General features: G+C 35.6%; 1 protein-coding gene across 4 annotated transcripts in view; it reads right to left on the reverse strand.

The window, feature by feature from the left end:
* Positions 1-1,260: 1,260 nt before the first annotated feature.
* LOC149083476 (CAP-Gly domain-containing linker protein 4-like) overlaps positions 1,261-14,281 on the reverse strand; it is a 29,388-nt gene continuing 16,367 nt past the window's right edge. For all 4 annotated transcript variants that reach the window (XM_089233996.1, XM_089233995.1, XM_089233997.1 and 1 more), the window contains exons 11-14: positions 13,703-13,776; positions 13,346-13,415; positions 11,563-11,678; positions 1,261-8,712 (exon numbers count right to left, since the gene is read on the reverse strand). In XM_089233996.1, coding sequence (XP_089090122.1) covers positions 8,504-8,712; positions 11,563-11,678; positions 13,346-13,415; positions 13,703-13,776 — 469 coding nt within the window. In that variant the 3' untranslated portion in view covers positions 1,261-8,503. The remainder of the gene's footprint in view (positions 8,713-11,562; positions 11,679-13,345; positions 13,416-13,702; positions 13,777-14,281) is intronic.

The raw sequence follows: 14,281 nt of genomic DNA on the forward strand, positions 1-14,281 counted from the left end.
TCAGGTACTGATCAAGTTCATACAATTCTTCGAGAAGTCAATATTTGTTCTAGGTATTGTTTGCATTGCTCATTGTTGATATGAGCTTTGTTTGAGAAGCCTATCTTTGGTTTGGGTATTGTTCAAGAATCCCATCATTGCTTTGTGAAGCCCATATTCAAATATGCATTGTTTTCGAAATTCATTGTTGATCTGCATTATTTATGAAGCTCACTGTTGATCTGGATATTTGTTTGTGAAGCTCACTTTTGGTCTAAGCATTCTGTGAAGCCTGTCAAACATTGTTTCAGAAGTTCATAAGGATTATATAGGGTGTCCTGCAAGTGTTACCACGACCCTTATTTCATAAACCATCTATCTTAAAGATACAATTTCAATTTAAAAAATGCTCAAAAGGCATTCAAAAATTACCCGCACCAGTTTTGAGAGTGAAAATACGGTGTGTAACAAAATAAAAAAGTTTTATTTTTATACAGTCCCCCAGTAATTTTTTTAATTTAATAACTTCCAATTAAAAAGTTGCCGTTTCTTATGATGCCAACAAAAAAATGTCCATATTTTCTAAGTATGCAATATTCACCGAGATATTCGCATTCAAAAACAAAGGAAATTTCGGAAAGGACAGTGTTAAATGCGGGTGAAACGTTTTTTCCGCCTTTAACGCTGCTCTTTCCCAAATTTCTTTCGAATTTAAATATCTCTGTATATATTGCGCTTGGAAACATGGATTTTTTTTGTTGGAATCAGGAGAGACAAGGCAACAACTTTTCAATTGAAGGACAAAAAAAGGGACTGAGTAAAAATTTCATTATTTTGATACACGCTGTATTTTCACTCTCAAAACTAGTACTGGGTAATTTTTGAATGCCTGTTGAGCATTTTTTGATTTGGAATCATACCTCTAAGATGGATGGTTGATGAGATAAAGGCTGTGACAGCACTTACAGGACACCCTGTATATATAGCAGTGTTTCCCAAAAAGTAGGTTATATCACACCTTGCGGAATGCAATGTAACAGATTAGTGGGGGGGGGGGAATACAATTTTCTGATTTACCATGGGATCCCATAGGTTGGTACAAAAAACGAAAGAAACAATTTTCTTTTCTGAAAAAGACTATATCAGCAGTGAGGCAGAAAAGTTTTGAAACTCTGACCTATTACTATGATACATCAATGCTATGATACACAGCGGAATTAATAGTAGATGATATTAAGAATAACACCTCTCAAAATATAGATTGCATAACCTCTTTTCGACCAACAGAATTTTTATTTCGCTATAATGTACAAAACAAAAACCAATATATATATAATTGTATAATAATCATTCAACAAATCTATCTACAGTGTCCCTGAAATAAAAATGAAAAACCAGCGTGGGAAAATGCATTAAAGCTGATGATGGAATGTCACGAGAGTAAAAAGCATTAAAAAATGATCACAATCAAAATAAAAATTATATAGACGTAAAACGAATGAGCAATAAAATAACAGGAATTTTGTTCTCTTTCGATGAAATGAAAATTCTTTGATTTGTGCAATAAATCATCTTAGGAGTAAAATGGATGGGTAAATCACTGTGAACGTCGAAAAGAAAAAACCAGTGAATCTTAATCCTTTCATCACTATTGAAAACTTTTCAAAAAATATATATATGTTGAGGAATGTTTTGGTCATATCATTAAAAGTTCAACAACAACAATAATAATAATATATAGATTTGAATTCCTTTCACTTGATTTAGGTGTAATGATAAGTACTACATAATATCAATGACGTTGTGTCATCCACACACACACACACATATGTACAAGATGGTGGATGTCTACATATTATGTAAGTAAGGCGATAATGTGGATACTCGCAAAATACTGACTCAACGGGAAAAACAAATGTGGCGGCTACTAATGCATTAGAAAAACCATTCTGAGACAAAAGAGTAAATAAATATATATATATATTCCAGTGTGCTACAGTGGAACCTCCTATAACTACTTTTTTTTAATAGTGTGAACAGGCTTTAATGTATTTCACTCTCTGTTAGGCTAACAGACATTCCTCCTTAGCAGTTGAAATTTCAGTCCCAAGTGCGTCCGTTATTGAGAGGTCCCACTGCATTCACTAAGGATTGATGAAATTTACTCACGGTTGTACAAATGCTAATATGCTTCAAGACAAAACTGCAGCATGAATTCTAACGTTAAGTGGCATAGTTCTCTATACAAAGACACACACACTGATGATCGCTTCGTTGATTTCATTCATAAAAAAATTAATGGTAGGTTAAAAATATCTAAAATAACACAGTATGAACAACAGGTAGTCTCACCTTTCCCCTCCCCCCCATTGAATGTCATAATTGTTAAATAAACCATTAATAAACAAAATGCAGCACAACCAAAGACATTCCTGTATTACATTCGTAATTGATTAAAATAAATTTTTAGCTATATTGCGGAGATACATTAAAAAAAGTGTTTATGCTCATGAATAAGCCAAGTAATTTCGATCAAAAACTTATCTCTATGTTGGGGGAGTCAGCTTATAAGCAGGTCAGATTTTGAGGGAGGAAAACTCATCCCCAGTTTAACCAAGAACCCTTATAACAGAAGTATGTGCATTACCTCCAGCTCATGGTCCGAATGTGTCTTGCAAAACAGATTCTATCCAGCCCCTAAAAACAGGGCAATGTTAAAAGCATAGAGGGTCCACAGAGATGAGCAAAATACAAAGGGGGGCCTCCTACAAGTTGGACATACACACTCCAGGATGAGCCCATGAGAGCAGACAGCCCTGCACAAAAGTTTTCCCTAAAAAGCGTTAATTCGTATCACATGGTAAGAACACTGATCTGTGGCCTAAAGACAAAGCCATCTCGCATTTAGCCTGCAGGCTACCGCTGTTAGTTAATCACAAATGCATCTCGTAAGTATTCCTCTGAGGAACTTATGAATCTGAGCATATTGGAATGTAACGTGTATGTGTTCTGCGCTTAACGTGGAATTTGTTTAAGAGGAGAGCCTGTAATGCGTTTAAGAAGTGCTGCCACCTGTCTTCTGAATTCAGAAGCAAACTACTTGGCAGGCCATTTTATTTGTTGCATTATGTGTCAATTTCAAACATTGGAGACATGATTGCTTTTCGTGTGATAACTTTTTTAAAATAGATTTGCACCTTGAAAATCACAGGGAGCCAACTTCAGCTGACCCTGACCACTGTTAAAGTTCATTCATCATATCTTCGGCCCTCATGTAAACAATTAGCTGTACCAATTTTTGATATCACTCTGCATCCCCTTTGCCTCTATTGATCGTAATTATACCGGCCCCTTCATTACGTTAAGAAACACATGAGTTTTTTTCCTCAAATGTCAGATAGGAAAATTGTTTTATGACAAACATTTACAGAAATAAAAATTTTTTCACTGTTTTCCAAATTTCGTTGAAATAAAAACAGTTGATACCACTTATTAGAATAGAAAGAGGTATATATGTGTCAAAAAAACGTGATGGGCATTCTGTCGTTATCATGACAGTCTCCTCAAGAGTTGGGATGACAGGGCTCCAAACAATTTTTACTACTTTTTTTTCCACGTTACAAGTTTACTATATAAGGGGCCTTTGAAAAGTTGGTCTGAGGGTCCACCAAAGATCCCAGCCTAGGGGGGCATAGCTGCACGATGTGGGGGCCATGGTCATTATAAAAGCTTGTGAGAACTTATTTTATTTTTAGTCCTATCTCACGTATTCCCAAGAGATCCATATGATCTGTCCAGGGAACGACAGATACTGAGAAATCAACTCATTTTTTCTAATTACATTTTTTTTCCTTCAAAATTCTACAATTTAGTTCCTGAGCCAATTCATGCCACGATTTTCCTGGGCTGAATATCCTACCAACTCATAATTTGTTTTGCGTTATAACTTACAGTTGTGTTGCAGTTTTTTTATTTTTCTTGCAGGTCTGTATATTTAAATATTTTGTAATTTTCCACAGGCTGTAGCAGTTTCAATTTGATGAGGGAGTCATCCAGTACTTAGTTTTTATACTTCAACCTGTTGTTGATGTCCTGTTTTTGCGGAGACAATTTTGTTTTTTTATCCATGCATACGTTGCGAGCCCCATGGCCCCAACATCCAGCAGCAGGGGCCCCTGGACTGAGATCTTTAGTGGGCCCATAGGCTAGACTTTCTCATGGGCCACTCCATAGTGGATCAATAGCAGTGGTTCTCAACCTTTGGAAGCCTGTGGTGATGTTGAATTCTTTTTTTTTAATGGAAGGCCCAGTCATAAGCACAACTAATAGGAAATAAATGTGAAAAACGAACTGATGGTGAAATGAAAATGAACTGAACTCATGGCCTGGTTCGACTCATGCCAAGGCCCAGTAATGGGCAGCTGCCCGGCAGTTGAGAAACACTGATCTATAGGGTCTGTCACAATGAGGCCAACTGAATTGAAAATGAGCAGTACGCTTTGAATCAGGTTTTCAAAAATTTACCTTTATGTCTTTGTGATAATACTCATACTTTTTCAGACTCCTTGTCTTCCACAAAACCAATATCACTGTCTCTTACCCTTCCCCAACAAGCTGCTAAAGTAGAACAGAATATCCTGTTAATAGAATTTAAAGTTAAAATGCTGCATTTAATATAATTATTCAGCCATTATCAGGAGTTTAAATGAAACTGTTTAATGTGTTTTACAAAATACAATAATTTTTTTATTGCACGGTACGTTCCTTATATCCCTAATGAAATACTCTTGCCCGAGAAACTGTGGATGTGAAACTGACCAAGAACTGAAGAAAGGGACTTTTTTACCTTACACATGCCTTCACCATAGAAAAAAAAACTGCAGAAGAAGTGCTACACATACATGGATTATAGCGGCTATTTTGGCAAAATTATGACATTGTGAACTAAGTAGTTTTTTTGTCAACAAGGGTGGCTGGGGGGGGGGGGGGGGGGAGACAACTTCTGACCTCCTACGAAGATCTTGAAAGTTGAAAAGAATAACTATGGAGGGGGAAATACGTCTGGCTCTGCCTTAGCTTCAAAATGTGCAAAAAATAAATTTTGATGGAAAAAAAATTGACAAAATAAATTGAGATCCTGACAACACATTTTTTCCCCATGCTAAAATATGCTCGTTTCATACCTTGCAATAATGATAACAATACTCAAATGATGAAATTATGTATGATTCAATTAAGTCACGCCTACTTTACTAATTTTTAGAGGTTGAAATGACTGAGATAAATTAACACATACTTGGGCACTTAAAATGCTGATTAAATCAAAATTTTGAAACATGAACCTGAGACATCTTAACATGAACATAATGAATAACTCGAGCAAACATTCGCATAACATCAAAAAACAAAACAACACCCCAGAGAACATTCAAAATAACTCTTCAATAATCCTCCATCATTTCAAGAAGCCCTAAACAATCTTCAGTCAGTGATACATATAATAATATAAAATTGATTTTCCATGTGTGTGTTCTCTATCCAAATCTACAATTTTAGACAGATTGATGCCAAATTTTGCACATATACCAAACAAGACCCAGATTGAACGATAGGCTACTTTAAAAATATAAGTTCGTCAGAGCTGGGCAAATGCTCGAAATGGGCAAAAACTGTCAGGCAACAATGGCTTCTGAGATCCAACAATCACTTTCAGAATGTTTACTTTGGTTGCCATGGTTTCCTAGCAATGCATTTCAGACATGCATATGCCTTTCGAATGGTTTGTCACTTCTTTATTGCAACCTGTATTATGTGTATAGTTTATAACAGTTTGTCACTGTTTCAATCCTCCCAGAAACTGAAGAAAATCCGGGCAGCGCCGGGTATAATAGTTAGTACAATATACAGGGTGATTCAAATTGTTTATCCGTAGGACTGACTATTGCTGCAACCGTTGATAGTGGAGAAACACACTTCCAATTACTAAAAGCTTTTACATGGCATGCGGTTTCTTAAAATGTTTTAATTTATTCGAGGAGTCAATGTACATAAAAAAAATAAAGGAACTAACCTTTTTTTTATATATAGTTCCTGTATGCTATAACTTCCAATTAGTGAAGTGCAAAACCTGCTCTGCAAAGTAATTAGCAAAAAATTTCATATTTTTCAATGAAATATTTATTGAGATGAAGAAAAAAACTTTATTTTGGCAGGATTTCATTAGCTTGAAAATATTGGTTTTTAGAGATTACTAAACCCCACATGCTCCTCGTCTTTATTCCTCCCCAGAACATCTAACAAATTGATACATGTTGGAATATTGGAATATGCGTGTCATAAACCAAATATGGTTCACTTCTGTGTAATGCTTGTTATAGTGTGATGCCATCAATTAACTATGAGTGAAGTGTAATGATTGAATAATTGTATCTTTGTAGGCCTGTTACTCTCTGCAGCAAGACCCTTTTTTTTAATGGGGAGATCTGCTTGCATTCGCACCTCAAGTTAGAAGCCACAGAAAACAAACTTCAGCCGACAACCAGTGGGGTTGGTTTTTAGGGACTGTGCACAAATGGAATAATCTCAACAATTGATTGTTTTGTTTGGATTACAGTATTTTATTTTATACTTTAAAAGATAAAATGGTTCTCATCTCTCTTGGAAAAAAATTAGTAAAATCTTGATATAACAATAATCTGCAGACCGAAAAGAAAAAACATCATTGTAAAAAGATTATCATTATATTGAGAGGCAGTAGTTGACCGTTAGATTATAGGCATTTCCGAACAGGACTTGAAAGCACATATCGTTGTAGAGGGAGATCTATCGTTATATTGTGTATTGTTGTAGTGAGATTTCACAGAGAATTTTGAATTATAAAAAAATTATTATTGAAAGTTTTGAAGACTAAGCAATTTAAAAAAAACATGTCGTAAATGTCTCTCTCAGAAGATGTGGAAAAACATCTGTGGTTCCAACTTTAAACCACTGGAGAATGTTCTCATGTTCAAGAAACTTGTGTTTCACATGAGAAACAAAAATGAAAAGGTGGTTACGTCGTGAAACAACTTGACTGAACAGGACAAGCTTGAATATTAAAATCATTAAAATGGGAAATAATTACATTTTTCTAGTCAGAATGACACATTTTTCACACCCTCAATCATTGGCAATAAATACTGAAAACTTCAAAGTCGAATATCTTAGTTAATACTGTACTTAACAATACTGAATTTTCTACAAATAACTTTTCAGAGCAGGTTCTACATTTCATTAATTAGAAGTTTTGGCACACTGACACTGTGCACAAAAAGTTTCTCAGAGACCGTCCATCCCTTTGGGAAAGAGCGCAAAACATCCCAAGATGGTCTCCTGGACGGTCAGTGATCATGTCTGTCAGTACATAAAAGTTAATTTTCATGTACACAACCCATCAAAAAAATTATGACATTTGAAGACAATGCATGTCACTTATAAAATTTTTGTAATTGAAAGTGTACAATCAGTCATTTGCAAAGATAGTCCTGTTGACAAACAATCTGAAACAGCCTGTATACTATTGCACAATCAATCAATGATCTCTTGACAATCGCAAGAATCAGAGAAACACCCAAGAATCTGACAAACAACTCTTTTTCTGACAAACATTCCATCACAAATGATGGCTATTCAAAGAGTTGCTATCCACACAGTTCAACTACTCTACAGTTAAAAAAAAATTAGGAACAATAACCTTGTAATACCAGTTATGTGACATACAAATTTGTGTTACTAGTTCGCGGAAATATTTTATTCCCTTCTACACAGAAATCGCAAAAACTGCAAGAGGGTAAAGATCTGTTAATCAAGATAGCTTAACTTCAATGACAACGAATAACACGACATTGTGAAAAAGATGATGACACAAGTTCATTCTTGTGACAAACTGTCGGGAATATAGAGTGGAATGTCAAAAATATGAATCACAATATTTACATTATTCAGAAAAATGGTTTCTATATAGTGTCTTCATTACTTTCTTTCAGAGAACATCGAGCTATACTATATTACAATTCTTCAGAATAGAAACATGAAAGATTGTCTCGCTCCACATTTGACAAAATACAATTTTGATTGCTAATTGTAAAAACAATTATATTGCATCTTTTTTGGATCATTGAACTCAATAGCATTACGAGTAAAAGACATTCAAGATTTAAAAAAAAATATGAATAATTTTATAAACACATACTTTTTGTTTTTTAAAACAAAATTGTCACAATCAATTGTTAAAATGGAAGGTTTTTGTGCAAAAGAATGGATTAAAATGGATAAATTATTGCACAATTTTCATAATTGGAAAACGTTGATACCTAAAAAAAAATGACTAAATAAAAAGTGACGAAAAAATGATGAAAGACTGGAAGTTACGACTATGTACATTATGGTATATATACATACGTATCACTTTCAAAAATTGTAAAAATGCATTGTTCTAACATATGGACGACCAATACCCTCTTAAACAATAAATGAAAGAGGGTTTTCACACTATACCAGCTCCCAAAAGTTTTGCTCCGTTGATACCTCGGACAGTGACCCTATTGGGCCTTACCAACAGTCCATAGTTTGGTCTGCAGGTGAAGTACTTTTTGCCTTGGACGGTTCCATCATTCCTCCCTTTCGGAGACCTCAGTTCTATGCCTAGCCATACACCATCAGCGAAATCTACTGGTCCAATATAACGAACAGCACCTGCAGTAAAAAAGACATATAAAAGATTACTTTGTGAACACATTACACATAGAAATATCTCATATTACAGTAGAAAAATACTTGACATAAAATAAGGTGAGATGCTGTTTCAGCTTTGGCATATGCAAATGGAAGTAGATTTGGAGTTAACCCCCTTTCAACAGAGATGGTGTATTTTTACAGTAAAAATAGTAAAATGTAACTGTCACCTCTTGGGAAGAAAAAAATGTGAGGCCCCCCACACATCCCAGAAAATCACACTTTTAGCTACTGTGTCTCGCAATACCATAATTTTAGACTATTTCTGACACATTATCTTAGGCTTTCATGGCCGGTGTTACAATGAAATACTTCCATTCTTCCAGACCTGCCTGAGATATTCATTCTCTGACATTGTACCCACATCTGCTGCAGACATTTATGCAGGTATAACGCATAAGGTTTCTGTGACAAGCGAGAAGAAAAACACAGTATAAATCAGAGCAAATTTTTTCTTTCCCCGCCTGAAGTTTAATCGTGTTGAAGAACTGTATTGACTGATTTAACTGTATATGTCTAATTGATTAGCTGCCTGTCAAATCTGGTGATGATTAATTGTTGGGGGTCATTTCCTCTCTGGCTTTTGTTGAGGTTAGGATCAATTGGAGTCTGGGAATCACCCCAATAATCAGTCACTACCAGAGCACCGATCTCCCCATTAAAAAGACTCGCCACAGAGAGCAACAAGCCTACAACAATACAATCATTACATTTAACTCAGTTAATGTAATCAAAAACTGATGATAGATGGTGGCACTACACGTAACAAACTTCATGTCAGGTTCACTACACATACATGCACATTCCAACATGAATCAATTCATTAGAAGTTCTGTAGAGGAATGTGAGTGAGGTGCATGTGTGGTTTAGTAGTAGTCACCACCAGAGCGCCTAGGTGGTAAGATGCCCATCTACCACCATGAAGGTTGCAGTCAGGTCACAGGTTTGAACTGGGTGGGAACAATATAGATAACAAGATATTTTCCTCAACAAACTTGAGGTTACCACTGATAGATGACGCCTTCATTCACAACCCAACTCGTTAACAGCAATAAATTGCACTATAGCGATATGGCTTGGTGAGGTAGTAATCACCACCAGACTTCACAGGCAGCCAAACAGAGTCTAACATATTCACTCAAGATAGCAAATACAATTCTTCTGTACCCAATCAAACCTGAAATGTTTATATAAAGAACTACTCAACATGATCAGATTTACAATGCTTTCCCTTACTTGTTGCAAACACCAACTAGTTATTAAACCTCCAAAGATGCCTGCAGCAGAAATGAGCAAAAGTGAATTTCTCAGACCATGGCCACCTAACAGCCCAGAAGCTGTATATATTTCATATTTCTGACACAATTTTCACATTTGAAAGAATAATGATGCTAATGCAGAAGGTAGCCGCTGCTTCAGCAAGTGCAGGGTCACAAGTAGGAGGGAGCATGTAAGTCTGGTGCTGGGGAGGATGCTAAATTAGTCCTTTAAAGTCTCCTCAAACATTACATCAAGATGTGCGCCTTAGCTGATCAAGTAGCCAGTTAATAAATGGAATAGCTTACCCCCGGCGGGGAAGTAAATTCTAACACAATTGATATGTTAAAGAAGAAATACGATGAACATGTTGGGGCTAATCGAGAAGCTATCCATACCTAGAATATACAGGGTGATTATAAAAATACTATCCCGACATATGGGCCCCTAACTATCATACCATTCACAGAAACTGAATGAAATTTTGGCATAAGGTATTTTGATGTATGCGCTCAAGAATGATATGGGAAACAACAGTGTCACTAACAGTTACGGTTACAGTGAGAAAATTTCGAAAATATCAAATGGCAACACCAAGTTTTTTGTATTGGAATGTGATCTCCATTGTGAAAAACCCTAAATAGCATTCGAACAGCAACTGTAGCATGAAAATCACCAGCGGTAGATAGGCTAAAAAGTGAGGACAGCCAATAAGGACAGAGAAGCAGCATAAAATAAAGCATTTTATTGTGTTTCACCAATTTTCCACATGACCTTGTGGAGGACTAATCAGGCTGGGATCTCAGCCGAAGAAACGGTGTGACGAATGAAATGAACATTAATGCTCTGGTGCACAGCAAAGTCCTTTTTACTTTTTCCTTGCCTAGCTTCAGGGATTTTCGTGTCACAGGTGCCATTCCAACGCTATTTAGTGTTTTTCAGTATGGAGATTGCATTCCAATACAAAAAACTTGGTGTTGCCATTTGATATTTTCGAAATTTTCTCATTGTAACTGTAACTGTTAGAGTGACACTGTTGTTTTCCATATCATTCTTGAGCGCATACCTCAAAATACCTTATGCCAAAATTTTATTCAGTTTCTGTGAATGGTATGATAGTTAGGGGCCCATATGTCAGGATAGTTTTTTTATAATCACCCCATATATATATAAGACAACAATAAATATTTTTTATGGGCATTGTGTAATATTTTATCATGTGTATATAGTTTTTATAATTGCACTTCTAATCGTGTTGCTGTATTTTAGAAATATACGACATTCGTATTTGTTATGGGCATTTTTTTCTCAGCCACCTCGCTGGGCATTTTGCCTGTTGTGGCCTTGTATTTGTATTTAGTTGTGGCTCTGAGCAAAGGAAATGTTGGATAAAACTTTCCCATCAAAATGGTCAAATAGATCGGAAAAGGTTTAATTACCATGTGAGCAAAATGATACATTAATATTCTTTTCTCAAAATTCAACTTGAATTGTTGATACGCAATGTAGAATGAAAAACAAAGTACGCCTACACATTTTGAGTCTTATATATACCTATTTCATTATTTACAAACACGTTCACTCCAACAGTAAGCCAACATCCACTTTTTGAACCAGGAGAAAGAGAGCCAAGTGAACCACTGTTGTGTGGAGACTGCACATGATTCCTCCTATTTGGGGGTTAAGAAAAAGGGGGATAAATATATTGGTTGTCCCAATAACTTACTACAAAATTAATGAAACATTATACATACAATATACCAAACTGCTAAACCAATAAGATATGAAAGGCATTGTCTCTACCAAATTGTTAATCAAACAATAAATGCAAAGGGAAGTTTAAAAATAGTTGAATACACTATGGGTAGGTTTTTAACAGCTGTTTGATGCAAAGATATATTTAGGAAAGAGAAAATTCAACTGTTCTTAATCTTTCCTTGGAGCTCGTGTACACTGAATGGGACCATACACGGACGGCCAAACCTAACTAAGGTCAAAGCTTACAATTGCTGACAATGCCACCAGATGACGACTTATCTGAGGATATCACTCTCCGCTATTCATACGAAGGTTTTAACAACTGGCTGATGCGAATACATATTTAGGAAAGGAAAAATTCAACTGTGCGTGCCCCTCCAGGGAATCAAACCCATGTCCTTTTACTTTCTGGGTGAATGCTCTAGACCACTAGACTACAAAGGCAACGAATATCTCCATTTTCCTTGATTCCATCAGCCAGTTGTTAAAACCTTCGTATGGATAGAGGAGAGTGACATCATCCTCAGATACACTATGGGTGTTGTTTTTGTAAATTGCAGAGAAATTAAAAATTCATCATATCATGTTGCTGACTACTGAGAGTCAAATACTGAAAATTTTGGAAAAGGATATATAAAAGTTTGATTCATGAACCCTACAGTGTATTCTTAATCGTCAATGACATGGGTAGATTCCACAAACCTGAGAAAGGTGATGTGACTTGGAATAAAGTAACATCACTGGTTGATCCAAGGTTTTTACCTGAAAATTTTACATAGGTTGTTCATCTTGCAAAATAATAACATGTCTGACTCAGCCAGACTCTAAGGTTGTAATGCAGCAACAAAAACTGGTGTTATCAAATTCTACCCACACCCGTTGCGCAATATTGATTCAGTTCAAAGTGATTACATTTCTCTGTACGAGCATGTCTGAAGACAAAAGAAAACTTCGCATGGATGATAAAAGTGGTTTCGGTAGCTTCTTTCCTACATCACCTTCATGGTGACATATAGACAGGGGTCATGATCAGTTAGAAAAGTCAATTCTTTGATGCTTCAAGCAGAGTTCCCCGCAAAATCTGCTTGATCAGCAGAGGTGACTGCAACTGCTCTGACCACATACAACTCAAATTTCCCTTTTTCGAGTTTGTCTTTTCACTTTCATACAACTTTCCACTGACTTGTATCAAATATTTGCACATTTCTGACTTTTGCCAAATAATTTACATTTTCCCTAACCATTTTTCATTTCAGTGACTTTCCCCGACCCCCCGACTTTCCAGATCGCTGAGAGCCCTGTTCTGGGAATAGCAAAATAAGTTCTACACACCCCCTCTGAATACAGACGCTCATGGTCAGGTGGAAGAAATACTACAGTGTCAAAGAAAAAACCTAAAATATATATATATATAATTTCTTTACATTTCATACAATTGTCTGGAAATTAAATTGGTCCAGGCATTAAATGGGTACAACTTATCAATTTTTTCAAAATGAAGTAGTATATTTATTGTTCAAATAGAAATTGCACATGCTTTAACTTTCCCTCACACATTCCTGTAGGATGTATAACTTACCGAGTAAAGCTCCTTGCAGAACCTACAGAGCGTGGGGAGCTTGGACTACCAAATACAGTCGTATCGCCATCTGCAAATGTTGAGAAGAAAATAAATAAAATTCGCAATTGCAAGTATTGCAATTCATTAAAAAAATCGCTGAAGTGTGCAAAATTAATGCAAGCACTTTTAAATACCATCAAGAACTTTTATAACAGGTGAATAATAACTACTAGTAAAAAGAGGCTGAACAGTTTGAACTTTTTATGCAACTGATGATTTTTACAATGATTTACCAATACAAACTGACTGATGGAAACATATAATGGTATAAATAATAGAGCTTGTAGTTCTTAAAAATGAAAAGTTAATGCAGACCTGTCGAGCTCTTGCTGATGCTCAGTTCAGTTGAATCGTGGTCAGATGATTCGTCCTCAGAACGCTTTGTTATCCTTAAATCATGAATCACAAACATGAGAATGAATTAGTGTTATTTGTAAAGCAAATTTGTTTCATACATCAATAAGTGTATGTTTATGTCACAGATTTGAAATAAATTGCAAACAGGGAGAGCTACAGCTATGCAACTTGTATAACGATACCATAAAGAGAATATGCATGATCAAATGCATCAAATAGAGGTGTGTAAAAAATGTGGAAGATATAAAAATTATTGCATGCCGCCCCTACCATCTCAGCACATGGAAGGGGGGGGGGGGGTTCACAGCACAGAATATAAAAAATGGAGTCTGCAAAAGAAAAACAATGCAAAAATGTAAATTACACATGTGTGAGAAGAGAAAAGTATAGGCGTGGGATACAGTTAGGAGAAAAATAAATGTTTTACATATGAATGTTGAAAACGAGCATTATGCAGTACAGAGTAGTATGTGCAAAAAATATGCAAATTATATACATCATAAAGGCACAAATTTTACTAATCTGCAATACACAAAT

The sequence above is a fragment of the Pholcus phalangioides genome, unplaced genomic scaffold, assembly GCF_987345545.1.
Source record: "Pholcus phalangioides strain wild (caught in Gottingen) unplaced genomic scaffold, Ppha-v1.0 ptg000008l_1, whole genome shotgun sequence".
NCBI classification, from domain to species: Eukaryota; Metazoa; Arthropoda; class Arachnida; order Araneae; family Pholcidae; genus Pholcus; species Pholcus phalangioides.